This window comes from Tympanuchus pallidicinctus, unplaced genomic scaffold, assembly GCF_026119805.1.
Source record: "Tympanuchus pallidicinctus isolate F22 unplaced genomic scaffold, pur_lepc_1.0 scaffold5, whole genome shotgun sequence".
Classification (NCBI taxonomy): Eukaryota; Metazoa; Chordata; class Aves; order Galliformes; family Phasianidae; genus Tympanuchus; species Tympanuchus pallidicinctus.
Genome location: NW_026294769.1, coordinates 60,282,956 through 60,297,223, shown reverse-complemented (window position 1 = coordinate 60,297,223; position 14,268 = coordinate 60,282,956). Strand labels below are relative to the sequence as shown.

General features: G+C 32.0%; 1 protein-coding gene across 2 annotated transcripts in view; it reads left to right on the top strand.

Moving 5' to 3' along the window:
* CSMD3 (CUB and Sushi multiple domains 3) overlaps positions 1–14,268 on the top strand; it is a 512,773-nt gene that overhangs the window by 456,355 nt on the left and 42,150 nt on the right. For both annotated transcript variants that reach the window (XM_052703606.1, XM_052703607.1), the window contains 6 exons: positions 199–384; positions 1,702–1,896; positions 2,342–2,515; positions 9,371–9,544; positions 10,249–10,422; positions 12,494–12,679. In XM_052703606.1, coding sequence (XP_052559566.1) covers positions 199–384; positions 1,702–1,896; positions 2,342–2,515; positions 9,371–9,544; positions 10,249–10,422; positions 12,494–12,679 — 1,089 coding nt within the window. The remainder of the gene's footprint in view (positions 1–198; positions 385–1,701; positions 1,897–2,341; positions 2,516–9,370; positions 9,545–10,248; positions 10,423–12,493; positions 12,680–14,268) is intronic.

Genomic DNA, 14,268 nt, shown 5'->3' with positions numbered 1-14,268 from the left:
CAACAGACAAAAATTTTGTCTGATTTAATTCCCTAAAATTTTAAGGTAGATTTTTTGTGGACTTAAAATTCACATTGAGTTAAAAAGTCATTTGAATGAATTTATGATTATTGAAATTGCAATACATAAAAACTCTGTGACAAGAAGAAGCTCACAGTGAAAAACAGATACAATGACTATGCCTTTCTCTTTAATCAGCAATATCTTGTGGAATTCCTAAAGCTCCAGTAAATGGTGGGATATTAACTACAGATTACTTAGTTGGCACCCACGTTACTTACTTCTGCAATGATGGGTACAGACTATCTTCCAAGGAACTTACTACTGCAGCCTGCCAGCCAGATGGTACCTGGAGCAATCACAATAAAACACCTCGCTGTGTAGGTAAGTAACATGCAAAAATGCAATAATGTTGGACATTATGTTTATTTATCAAAAGTAGAAAACATCATGTCTCTTATCTTTCAGCTTTCAGGATACTTTATGTGTAATTGCTGGTATTACGTTATTGTGAAGTATATATTTTAAATATGTACCTGAGAATATACTGAAATATGCTATGAAAGTGGAATAAATACCCTACAGATTACTGAACATATTCAAGCTGATAATAATTTTCTGATAAATCAAAGTTAATGGCTGCAGTGTTTTATGCACAAGTCAGTTCTACAATGAGAACTGAAATGTTTATATGCTGTTCATAAACCCTATTTACTATCCAGAATTCCAAAGTATCTGGTATTCTGGAATACTTCTTGGAAAGTACTACTGATTATTTGTATCTACCCCATCATTATAATTCTACACTATCTAAATTCTGGGAAACATCAATGAAGAGAAAATGCTTGCTCAGTTCCAAGAAGTAGATAACTTCGAAGTGGATATGAAAATCCAGGTGACTATAAGCGTGAGATAGCAGTACAAAAATGACTCATGCAGATTGAGATTATTTCACCCAATGAATTTTAGAAACGGGAAGAAAATATACTCTAGAATAATTTTCAAGGGCTCTCCCTTTTTCCTGTTTTGTTGTTCTTGTAAATGCATTACCTCTTGCCTATTCCTCTGCCTAAAGAAACAAAGTTAACAGAATGAAAGAAAGCAATATCCAGCAAAGATTTTCCTGTGTCATTTTTCTCTTGATCAAGGGAAAATTTTATGCACGCTAACTTCTCTATTAGATCAGATGTGTAGAAGAAGATTTTTTTTGCTTGCTTTTGGAGGATGTACATGTTGAGTTAGGACATGAGATAAAGATGTATTGCTGCTGAAATCCCTCAATATGGATATTATTTAACATGTGACCACTGTGCAGTCTCTCCAAGTATTTAAAGTCTCAGATAATTCATCTGGGTAAAAAATAATTCCTATATTTAAGTTTGCCTGGTATTTTATTAAAGATTTTGATATGTAATGTGTCACATCAATTTCCTAACTATAAATCTATAATGAATTCACTTATGGTATAGATTTTATCTATACCAGTTGTGTAGCCCAGCATATTCTAGGCACTGCTCTAAGCCACTGATCATCAATAATAAATGAGAGAATTGTTACTTCTCACCAAAGGAAATTTTAAATACAACCTTATTCTTCAAACATTATGTCAACATGTTTAAAATTTATTTCTAAATTAATAACAACGGGTTTTTGTAATTTGCTTGTACTAAACTACGAATATGTGTTTTTGTCATTTGGAAGTTGTTACATGTCCAAGCATCAATTCTTTTACACTGGAGCATGGAAGATGGAAAATAGTGAATGGCTCACATTATGAGTATAAAACAAAAGTAGTTTTCAGCTGCGATCCAGGGTATTATGGCTTGGGACCAGCATCTATTGAGTGTCTTGCTAATGGCACCTGGAGCTGGAGAAATGAGCGACCTTACTGCCAAAGTGAGTAAATGTTGCATCTGTAACTGCTGTGTAGGTTACAGATAAAAATATTTTATTTGGTCCAGCTGGTAATTAACTAACTTGACATTGAAAGCACTCAATTAGAAAAGTTTTCCCTATCTCTAACCTTTTAACCAACATAATTAAATAGCAATTAATTAATAATGTTCCAGAAAGTGTTTGTTGTTTGTTTGTTTCTTAATTTTACAGAGAAAATTTTTATTTTTATTATTATTATTTTCAATTCTAGTGTATTATTTTGGGGGCAATAATAGTCTTTGTATACAGAGTTCTTCTACGTAGCAGACAATACTTCAGGCTGCAGCATTTATTTAGATGTTTGATTAATGTTGCATAGAATCATAGGATCATAGAGTTACGTATTATTGCATGTATCTTTGTGATATAAAGGTATAAATTTCTGTTCTCTTTTGCTTTTATAAAGTTATATCTTGTGGAGAACTTCCTACACCTCCAAATGGAAATAAGATTGGAACTCAAATCACATATGGATCTACAGCTATATTTACTTGTGACTCAGGATACATGCTTGTTGGCTCTGCCGTGAGGGAATGTCTGTCCTCTGGACTCTGGAGTGGAATTGAGACCAGATGTTTAGGTATGGGTACAACTGTCATGGCATGTCTATTTTCTTTCTCTGTAGCAGACAAAAGTAAGTTAAGTTAGTCAACTTATCTCTTTCTGTTACCCTTCCAAATATAAATACTAAGAGAGTTCTGCAGTTTAAAAATTCATGTTGCTGTTTTTCCTATCAAAAGATAACTGTGCTAATCTTTCCACAAATTGAATCCCTTTTTCAGTATCTGCCACACAAGCAAAGCCCGTGTTATTGCACTCCTCCATATGACTTTATAACAGATCTATTCACACATAGCAAGACTGATCAATTTCAGATCTGTCACCTTTAATATATAACCTTACTAAAATAATTGCATAGTAGATCTGAACTTAGTGAATATGTTATAGAATTAATTTTTGCAATTGCAAAAGATACAATAAAAAATATAAATACATGGAAACACAAACAGGAGCATTTCAGCTCCTGTTATTATTTCTGACAGAAAATCCCTCTCCATGTATGATGTATACACTTTGAAAACCCTTTGGTTGTACTTGTTTAGGCATCTTCACTTATTTAAAATACTCAGACACCAGACACTAAGTTGTTCATGAAAAAGGAACACCTGAACAATGTAACAATTGCAGTATTCCATTTTAATTCTTTAGTATTTTAATTCTTTGTTATTTATTAATATGATTAATTATTAATATGATTAATTATTAAATATGATTTGAGTTACAACTGTAGAGGCATTGATTTTAACTTTATATGCAACTATAGTTTTAGTTTTAGTGGAAATCAAAGTGAGGACTTTGTCCCAGTTTGAGAAAGTAACGTGAAAGACGCAGAAGTATGAACATATAAAGGAACATCTGTAAATGTAGACTTTCAGAAGATTCTGAAATTACATATTAACTGTTTATTGCAGATTGTTGTTCTTTGTGCAGATTGCTGTTACCCTTTTACTTGCTGTTGCCCTTTGCAGCAAACTGCTGTTTGCTTCAAATAGTTTTCTTTTGGTAGTTCAGTATTACTTGGTTGGTATAAATCCTCACTTAAGCTTAATCTGAATGACTCATGAATAAGAGAAAGTGTTGCTTATCAAGCTGCAAGTCTGAAGCTGGAAGATTTCCTGACAAATAACTGAAGGGAACAGGAAGTTCTTATGTTTCACTTTTACTGTGAAAAGCATTTAGCAGAGGGGGGAAAGAAAAGAAGCTATTTATGTTTGATTTTTTTAAATATTTTTTTATTTTTACTTTTTTAGCTTTCTTTAAATTGTGAGAAAATTCAGGACAGATTTCTAAATCTTGCAGGTTTGGGGCACCATAATACATGTGTAACCAAAACATGCTGATATTTTTTCATAATTAGGAGTTTATCTGCAATGGCTACAGCTACTCATTTTTGCAGAAATAAATATAAAAATTAGAGCAGAGAAAAAATAATCTTAAAAAATGCCAAATTCTATGCTTGTTGTGAACAGCAACTAGGGAAAATACACATTTTAGGAATTTGCCAAAATAACTTTATACCAAGTGATGCTTAACAGAAAATAAATTTATTTCCTCTGACATTTGCCTCTGGAAATAAAAATCTAATATAAACTTAATAATATTAAAAGATTGCTTAGTCTTTACTTGATTTTTGGATTCAATTGGCTACCAGTGTATTTCTCTTTGAAGTGTTGATGATTCCTTTAACAATTAGATAACATTAATGAAATCATATAAGATAAAATAATAAAAATTTCCAGGTATTCAGATCAAAAACTCAAGCTATTTTTTCGAAAGTTAAACTTCAGTCTTTTGTTTAATTATTATGTTAGACAACCTAATTTTCTTTTCATCTATATATAGTTAGAAAAAAATATGAATAGTGAATAGTTTTCACAGTCCTATTTTTTCTTGCTTTTTCCACTGCTATTTCTTTTCTTTCAAGGAGAAGAATAGTACTTTATGGCCATTGAATCTTAGGAGACATTGTTTGGCAAAGAGAATTAGAAAATTTAATACAACTACACTTCTTTTTGAACACCGGATTTTTCTATTTAATTCTTTTTTTTATTATTTTTTTTATAAGAAGATGTCATCAGTTGGATTGAATGGGTGCACAGCCCCCAAGAAACTGCCACCTTAATTCTAGCATCCTTATATCAGGAAGAAAAGGCTAGAAGGCATAAAGAGCATCAAAAGGCATCATAGAAGGCATCAAGTACAGAATGGGAGATAATTAGGTGACAGCAATAAAAATGCTTTAAGATTTGTATGCGTGCCTAATATTGAAAATATTTTGGAGCCACAGAAAAAAAAGTGGACCAAAGGAAGCTTGCTGTGGTCTGCATTTCTCTCTCGTCCTCTGTAAAACAGGAGAAGAGCAGATTATTTTTCAGCAGACAGGAGGGCTGGAGTCATTTAAGGAAATCCTGTCTATTTCTGTAGGTAGATTAAGGTTATACTAACTCCTAGATACAGCTGTATGGTAGCTTGACACTTTAGATAATATGTGTAGTTATACCCTAAAAGTTAATGATTAATTTTAAGTATAAATTATCCATGTAATGAGACCCGAAAGATCTCAAAGGGTTTATGAAAGTCTGTCTTTTGTTTTGACTTTTGACCCATTTTGTTCAGAAAACCTAAATTACAGTACAGTACTATGGGAGTAGTCATATAAACGTCATGATCTCAGTTAAGCAAAATGCAGTGGGAAACTGAGTTCTGGATCTGTATTCTTATTCTCTCTAGCTAGTGAGGAAAAAAAATGTTCAAATAATAAAATAAAATCCTAACAAAAATGACAATGACAAAAAATATTTTTATAACTAGAAAAAATCCTCAGTTATTGTTTTATTATTATTACTGTTGTTATTTTAGTGTCACTCACTAGCTAGTTATTAAAGCTGGCCTTTTTCCAAGGAAGAAATACAGAGAGTCTGCTTGATCATATTTTATCATGAAAAATGTGTAAAAATAAGAAAAAAAGGGTAGAATATTTTCAATCAACTGCCCAACCTGAAATAGACTAACTGATATAAACTTACTGTTAATCTTGGTGTTATTATAAAGATTTGCTTAGAGAATTAACACTTGTCTTTATAAAATGCTAAATATTTATCTGAATTTAAATACTGAAATGGGGCTTATTTGATCAATAAGAAAAGGGTGTCTTGTCTACATCGATAATACTAGAGTCTTAATAGACTGAAAAAGGTAGCAGAAAAAAAAGCTAAATTGATTAGAGAGAGAGTTAAACATCAGCATTTGTTCTTAGACTCCATACAGTGTTATTGGGATATATTTCATTTTTTTTTTAATGAGAAATAGCAGTAGTGTCATTTTTTAAAGATGTTGTTTGTAACCTGGATAATATTAAGGAAATATATCCTTGTGAGAACCGTAAGTCCTGCAGAGGAGAAGTGAAGTTTGCTGTTGAATAATATCCTGGGTATCTTTTTCCGAAAACATACTGATACGTAGATTTCTTTCACTATTACACTGAGGTTTTGAGTTATTGGTGAATAAAATAAGCACATGTATGGTTTTGCCTTTCAATCAAATATTCTGTGTTACTTTTATTCCTATTTTTGCATCTCAGAGAGTAATCTTCACTGCTGAAAATAAGCCTGCTTTATAGCTGAGGTTTCAAAGGTTCTGTCATTAAGTTGAGCTCTGCATTGGTGGAGCACTATTTCCTGTTAAGCTAGGTATTTTATTAGGTGTTCAGATGTTATGAAAATCCTTTATTGAGATTTTTTGCCTGATTTTTTCTTACTTAATGGTATTTCTCTACAATCATTTTTCAAAAGAGTAGAGTAACCTAGATAGAAACAGGCGATGTTGTAGACCTTATTTCCCCTAATATCTGTTGCTAAGTAAAACATTCCTATTGAATGTTTTTCTTCATATTTCACCCATTGCCTGCATAAAAAAAAAGAAAAAGTATTCTAATTCAGCGTTTAAACCTACAGGCTGCATTATGATCTAGAGGCCTCAGCTGGATTAACAGCCCTGCTCTATAGGTCTTTCATAGCTGTTTCATAGTACTATGGGAATGAACTTGGTCTTATACACTGAAGTAAAGAAACTGAAAATGTATGAGGTTATACTGAGAAGAAGAGCATTCTAGAATGCTAGTAGTGTGAAGTCAATTTAATTACTACTAGGATGTTAGAATTTTTTCTTGGATGGAGATTTTGATTAACATTTGCTTATTTTATTCTTGCATTTCTTTTTCCATGAGCTAGTTCTAACTACAGTGAAGTACAGTGAATACAGACAAATGCTGTATTCTAATGTGTTTTTGTGCATTTAAGAATGCTTTGTGTTTTGTTTCTCACTCACTTATTCCCTTAAATATAGACCAGAAGTACTGCTTGATCTACTTCTTCTTTCTCATTTTTTCCATAAATTTTATAGTATTCTTTTTCATGTTCTAAAAGACTTCCAAGAGTTGTGTTTGTATTGTATCATTTGCTTGTAATTGCTCTTAGAACCAGAATATTAACTTGGGGATGAAAAAAAAAAAAAAAAGTGATCTATTGCATAATAATAGTGCTATTAATCTTTCATCCATGGTAAGACAATATTCAGTGTCTTATTGGCTGTGCAAAAAGGAGTGGAAATTAAAAGTAGAATTATTAATTCTTAAATGTTTTCTCATCTATTTGCAAAATAAATGTCCTGGCACACAAGAGAAATAAAAAACAGAAGACAGCAGTTGTTCTGATTTCAGACCTTGGTTCTCCCAGCAGCACTCTCAGCAGTCCTTTGCTTTCCAATTTCTAGTCATTTTACTTTTGTTTTGAGTTTTCTGCTTAGTTTTTGTTTTTTTTTTTTTTTTTTTTTTTTTTTTTTTCCTGATAGATTTTGTTCGTGTTTACAGAGAGCTCTCAGTATGATACCCAGTTTTCAGTATTTGCATTTAGTCCCCAGTGAAAACAATCAACCTGCAAAGCTTAACTACTAAACTCTCAAATGCATTTAAGAGGAATAATTTAGGCCTCTCATTATATTATAAGACATTCACTTCAAAATAATATTCAAATGAAAAAATATATTTGATGTAAATACATTAAAAGGAAAATTTAAAGTAGAAGTCTCGTAAAGCAAAAGCCAGCAGAATTGAACCATGAAAACTACACGAATATTCAGTAGTTATTGTGGGCATGTGTTTAATTTGTAATTAACATTTTGGAATTCCTTTCTCCACCAGTATCTTAAGAGAAAAATGACAAAAGTGAAAAATTCTACTAACATTCATGAGAAAAATGAATTAACACCTTGATTTTGAATCACACAGAATCATACAATCTGGGAAACAAACAAACAAAAAAATTCCAATGAAATAGAAGACTAAGTAATAATGATTTCAGATCTCAGTGTTTCCTATCCGTCTCCACCTCCCTCTCCCTCTCCCTCTCCTCCTCCCTTTCCCTTCCCTTTCATAGAATCATCATAGAATCACAAGGTTGGAAACAACCTATAAGATCATCTAGTCCAATCACCTCCTCATCACCACTGCCACCACAAGCACTAAACCAAATCATGCAGATCCATTTCCCTTTCCCTTTTCCTTTCCCTTTCCTGCCATGCTTTTGAAGAAGTAATGATGGCAATTACTATAAGAGAAAGATCTTAATTAATTACCTTTGATGGAGATCAGGTCTACAGATTTTCAGATTAAAAAAATAAAGCAAGTAAAAGCACTTATGGAAAAATATTAATGAGTATCTGACGTTATTATAATGGAGAGAATTCAGATAAATAAATCAGTGCAAATTTCATTTGTGGTCTCAGAGGTTCTCTAGTCAGTAACTATGTATACCATTATGTACACCTTATTTGGCAAACATACTAAGCTGCACCAACATGTCAGATGATGTTTTGAAAACTAAACCAATAGGGCCAAATCCATCTGGTGATTTGATTGCTGTTGTTTGTTTATCTACTAGATTTTTTACATCTCTCAGTCAGAAAAATCCCCTGTGAGACTTAAACTTCCAGAGGCAAGAAAATCTCAGCTTTGCCAATGTATTTTGTATTTTTTTTTATAGGAAGTTTCTAACCTTCAAAGAAAGAGAAAAATACATCAGAGCATTATAAAGGCTCCAAAGTTAAAAGGAAAGAACAAACAGTTTTGCCTCTAAATCTATTTTCTCACTAGCAACCACATGGCTATAAGGGTTTGATGTTTTTTTTTTTTCTTTAGAATTATAGGACAAATGGGGAACAAAGGAGTTTGAGTGTCCAGTAATATTTTTTCCACTTAAACTTAAGTACTAGTTATAACACTACTTGCTTTCCTTATTTTAGTTTAGTTTAGTTTAGTTTAGTTTGAGTTCTCTGTCATGTGATATCATTTCCATTTTTCAAGTTAATTGGTGAATTGTTGTGCTTATTTTTAAGTTCAGTGAGAAAAAAAAATAGTGAAATAAAAAGATGCATACTTAATTTCTTCCTCCACTTCTCTGGATTAAAAGTACAAAGTTGAAGACTAGTCCAAAACATTGGTTTTTGACAGGACATTTGGATGTAGTTGTAGGATAACGGGATATTGTAGCAATGATTAACTTCAGCCTAAACAAATTTATGTTTGGGATTCTTTTGAGACCAATGTATAAGAAAGGCAGATTTCAGTACCAAGTTGTCTAAAGTAATTTATTCTCATTGGAAGAATGCTGAATTTATGATGCATGCAGTTTTATTTTTCTGATGGGAATTATTTCTATTTATACTGTGTAATACTGCAGTTTTCCCCAAGTTAATAGAAATAAACACTTGATTGTTTGAATGGAAGATTTCTTTGTTGTAAATTAAGAGATATATTTAAAATTTCTCTGACATATTAACTGACAATATTTGTTTTTATCATTTAATTTGAAAAATCTAGCTGGTCACTGTGGTATTCCAGATCTTATAGTCAACGGTCAAGTAATTGGAGAAAATTATGGGTATAGAGACACAGTTGTATACCAATGCAGTCCTGGTTTTCGGTTGATTGGTTCTTCTGTACGAATTTGTCAACAGGATCACAACTGGTCTGGTCAGCTTCCATCTTGTGTGCGTAAGTAAGCATGACAATACATACTGATTTCCACTACCGAAATGTCCTTCTCAGACAAGATGAGGTATATCTTTGAACTTTGAAAAATGAGGGTTTTCAAGTGAATTACTACTATGATTAAATGGTTCAGATTCAGTAATATCATTGTATTGAATACATTTTAGTCCACCTGCAAATTTTCTGTTTTTATATCTCCATTTTTGTTGCAGAAGGCTTCATCATTAAGATGTTAATTCAGTACCTTTACTGTTCACTGTTTGCTGTCTTTACGTTGTTTTACACAGAAAAAGAGATAGTTAAAACTTCTGTAATAATTTTATTTTATTTTATTTCTACTTCATTATTAATAAAAACATTATTGTTTTATATTCTACACTTTATATTATAACACGTGTGGCAAGCAAACTAGACTCCACTGGACTTTGCTAAATCAGAAAGAAATATTTATAATTTTGGAAATTATTTTCAAGCAAATTTGTGCTTGATTTTTCTTATATCTGCTCTGACAATAGGTACTTCTGTAGTCAGTTTTTATAGGAATGCTAAATATGCATTTTTCATGGAAAGCACTCAGTGTCTTATTAAAAAACAAACAAACAAACAAAAAAAAAACTTAAAATGCTCTACCGTGTAAATTATAGTGATAATTATAAATCATGAAATCTGATAACAGCATTCTCTGCCTTTGTTTTGTGTTATGCTAGCTGTTAGCTGTGGGCACCCTGGTAGTCCGATTTATGGAAGAACAAGTGGAAATGGTTTCAACTTCAATGATGTTGTGACATTCTCGTGTAATACTGGTTATGTTATGCAAGGACCAACCAAAGCACAGTGTCAGGCTAATAGACAATGGAGCCACCCACCTCCAATATGCAAAGGTATGAAGCAAGCATTTACAGATTTCAAACTCAGTTGGAAAATAAAGGTTGGAAAATAAACTGAAGGTAAAGGGACACTGTTAAGACAAAATGTGCATTAAAACAAAAAAATCATAAAACCAAAAATCATAAAACCATGACAACGTCTTACTAATAATCATACAATGTTTCACTTTTCAGTTAGAATATAAGAGGTCTCTCTTATATTCAGGAAGTTGTCAGGACAACTGTTGCAGAGAAACTTTCTTATGTGTTTGCAGTTTTTGTTGATTTTTTAAAATAATTTTTACAAGTTTCTTAAGCAAGTTTATACAGAGAAGACAAGGAACTTTTTAAAATCTTGAAATAATACACTACATTTTTAGCCAGTATAGTTCAAAATTGCACAGGAAAATGTATTTTTTTCGCCTATTTCATTTCCATGTATCTGACTGCTCTGCTCAACTACTTTTTTTTTTCCTTATTCATTGTCATTTGGGTACTTTCCCAATTAAATTATTTTAGGCCCTGAAAGCCCAATATATCCTGGGTTTCATCAAAAGCGTGGCCAGCAAGTAGAGTGAGGTTGTTCTCCACCTCTACTCCACTCTCATGAGACTGCATCTGGAATACTGGTTCAGCTCTCTTTCACATGAAAGACCCAAACAGTTGGAGCTGGTCCAGAGGAGAGCCAGAAGGATGACCAAAGAGCTGAAGCAACTCCTTTATGAAGATATGAAGGCAGACTGGGAGAGTTGGGTCATTTTTTCTGTAAGAAAGATTGATAAAGATTTTTTTACCAGACCTACTAGAGATAGAACAAGAGGTATCAGCTTTAAACTGAAAGACAGTAGATTTAGGTTGTAGATAGAGAATCCATTTTTTGATGTGTGGTGAAACAATGGAACAAGTTGCTCATAGAAACTGTGTATGCCCCATCTTTGGAAATGTTCAAAGTGAAGTTGAGTGGAGTTTGAGAAATCTAGTGAAAGATGTCCTGCAGAAGGGGTTTAGACTAGACATCCTGAAGGTCACTTCCAACTTAAACAATAATCAGATTCCATAATTCTAAATTATTTTATGTATTCATATGTTGTTTTTCTTTGCTAAATCGTCATCCACTTACTTTCCTTCAATCACTTTGCCTTAAGTGATAGTTGACAGAACTTTATTTTCCAAGGGTCTCTTTGTTGTGAGAGGCAATTGTTTTTTTTGTTTTTTTTTTTTTAATTTGCAATACTAAACACATATTGTGGATTAAAGGTAACTAATAAATCTGTTTTTCAGTCTAGCTGCTGTAAATCACTTTGTTGTTTGGGTATTGCACAGTAAAATGCAATTTTCTGAAATTTTACACATCTGCAAATCTACTGGTTTCAGAAAAGACTTTAAGAAGAGCCAGCTTTTTGTAATACATCATTACTGGTGCTTGTAATGTGCAGTGTCTCACCAGAAGAGTAGTTTAGCTGTAAACTGCCAAAAAAAAAAAAAAAAATCAGTATTTTACTATTTTTAAATGTATCAAACCTGATGTAATCAGGAAATAAATAAATAAATAAATAAATAAATATATTTTAATCATCAAAGTTTACCCATATTTTTAAAAGTTCATATCTATTTGTTGGGCTATTTTCTTGTCCTGGAAGCATCACCACTGTCATCACTATCTGATCATCTGTCCTTTAGCTCAAAAAATGTGTCTCAAAGATGTGATTAGTCATCAAAATGTTAGGCTTATAACTACATTTGCATTGCTGTGTGGATTAGACTAATGGCACATTTGCCCTGTAACCTCTTTCCAGCTGTGGGTAGAATTTCAGTAAAGTAAAGTATATTAATTGAATATGTTTATATGTCACTTATAGCAGCAAAGACATTTACAGTGTTATCTTATTGTGAATAATCATTTCCTTTTATTTCCCCTGATTTTAGCCTCTGCAAGTTTTATATAATCTTCCTAGTTCTGTATAATAATATAATAAAATCAAGGCATTAACACGTTTGAAACATTGCAAGTTTCTCATTCAATGGATAGGAGGCCATCTCAAGACTATTTTAGTAACCTGAAGTCTATACTTTTTTCTCTTTTTAGTGGTGAATTGTTCTGATCCTGGAATTCCTGCAAATTCCATACGAGAGAGTAAAATAGAACATGGAAATTTCACGTATGGCACAGTGGTATTTTATGATTGTAATCCTGGTTATTTTTTATTTGGTTCTTCGGTTTTAGTTTGTCAACCAAATGGCCATTGGGACAAACCACTGCCTGAATGCATTAGTAAGTAGATAATGTGTATGCTTCTGTTAAAAGTGTTAACTGGACTAGATATTATTTTACACAACATTTCTATCAGTACCAGAAAAGCAATTAGAATAATCATATTTACTTACATATTTGTGTGTGCAAGAATGAGAGAAGTGGAGCTTCAGTGGCAGCTGAAGTACAGCAATTATATTGTTATTTCATGCAGCAAATAGCATTGAAATAATGAGAAATGCAATAGAGAAAACAAAAAAAATCTCTGAATACTTCAGAAAAACTTATCCATTTAATTTATCAATACATCTCAATTGACCAGAAAACTACAATGATACTGAATCTTAAAAAATACAGGGCCAACTATTGGATTATGCCACTAATACTTTCTGGACATCATCTGGGACAACAGCAAGATCAAAATATCTGAGTACATTAGGCAAACACCAAAAAAGAGAGTAAAAAATGTCCTTTAGATGTTCTCAGCTTTTCATACTACTTGAGTAAAAGTCATATGCAACCTATCCATCAGGAAGGCAAAGAGATGAACACAAAGATTTTTTGTTTGTTTGTCCTGAAGAACTTTCAATCTGTGATACTGTAGATATTTCATAAATTTTTCACTGACTGGGATGCCTGATTTGCTGAGTTCTTTATAAACTTTTATACAAGATTTTACTTTGGGATCAAGTTTTCTCTCTGAGTAAGGCTGAAAGCTTTTTCACTAAGATAAAAGGAAAAACAAAGTTTCCTTGTTCATGAGTCATGGACGAACATTTACAATACATTATATATTTGTTCTCAATTTTACTTTTTTTTGCTTTCAATAATTAGGATTTTTCCAATTTTGCTATCCTCTCTCTAAAAAAAAAATCTGCTATTTATTTATTTTTACTGCTGAAATCTCCTGGTTCTGGATTTTTTTTCTACTTTGTACAGGATAAGCAGATTAACTGTAATTCAGAATTATTCTTATTTACTTAAACTGTTTTTTTACTTAGACTTAAACTGTTACACATTCATGTTGATATAACAATACTTTTTCAAAAATACAAATTTTAACTAATAGTAACATATCTCCAGGTATCTCCTGTATGTAAAGGTACAAAGATTTTTTTCTTTCCCTTTTTGTGTTTTTCTCAATCTTCATGCAGAATTGTCAGAAATAATTTACTACTGCCGATTTTAATCTTTTTCAAGTTTTCCTTTGGCAGTGAAAGTGCTACATAGAATTCTGAAAGGGCATCCTCAGCTTTATTTGCATAATTTGTATAAAGGGGTTGAAGAATTGTAAATCAGACATATCCAAGTTATTCAAAAATCACAATCATAGAGCTTACTAAAATTACTCTGATGCATCTACTGTACATTTTTATAAGATCCCATCAACTTCTAGTGTATTTTGCAAATTGGCTCTGTTTTGCACATATGCAAGGCAGTCATTCAGTTGCTGGCATTTTCCACTGTAAGAGCAATGGAAAATAATCTAAAAGCTGGCTGACTGTTTTCCTTTGAATCTTTGTTTTTTTTTTTTTTGTTTTTTTGTTTTTTTGTTTTTTTTAACCTAGCTGGAATTCAGTCTCTCTTTAACTGCACTCAAAGAGCTCTTC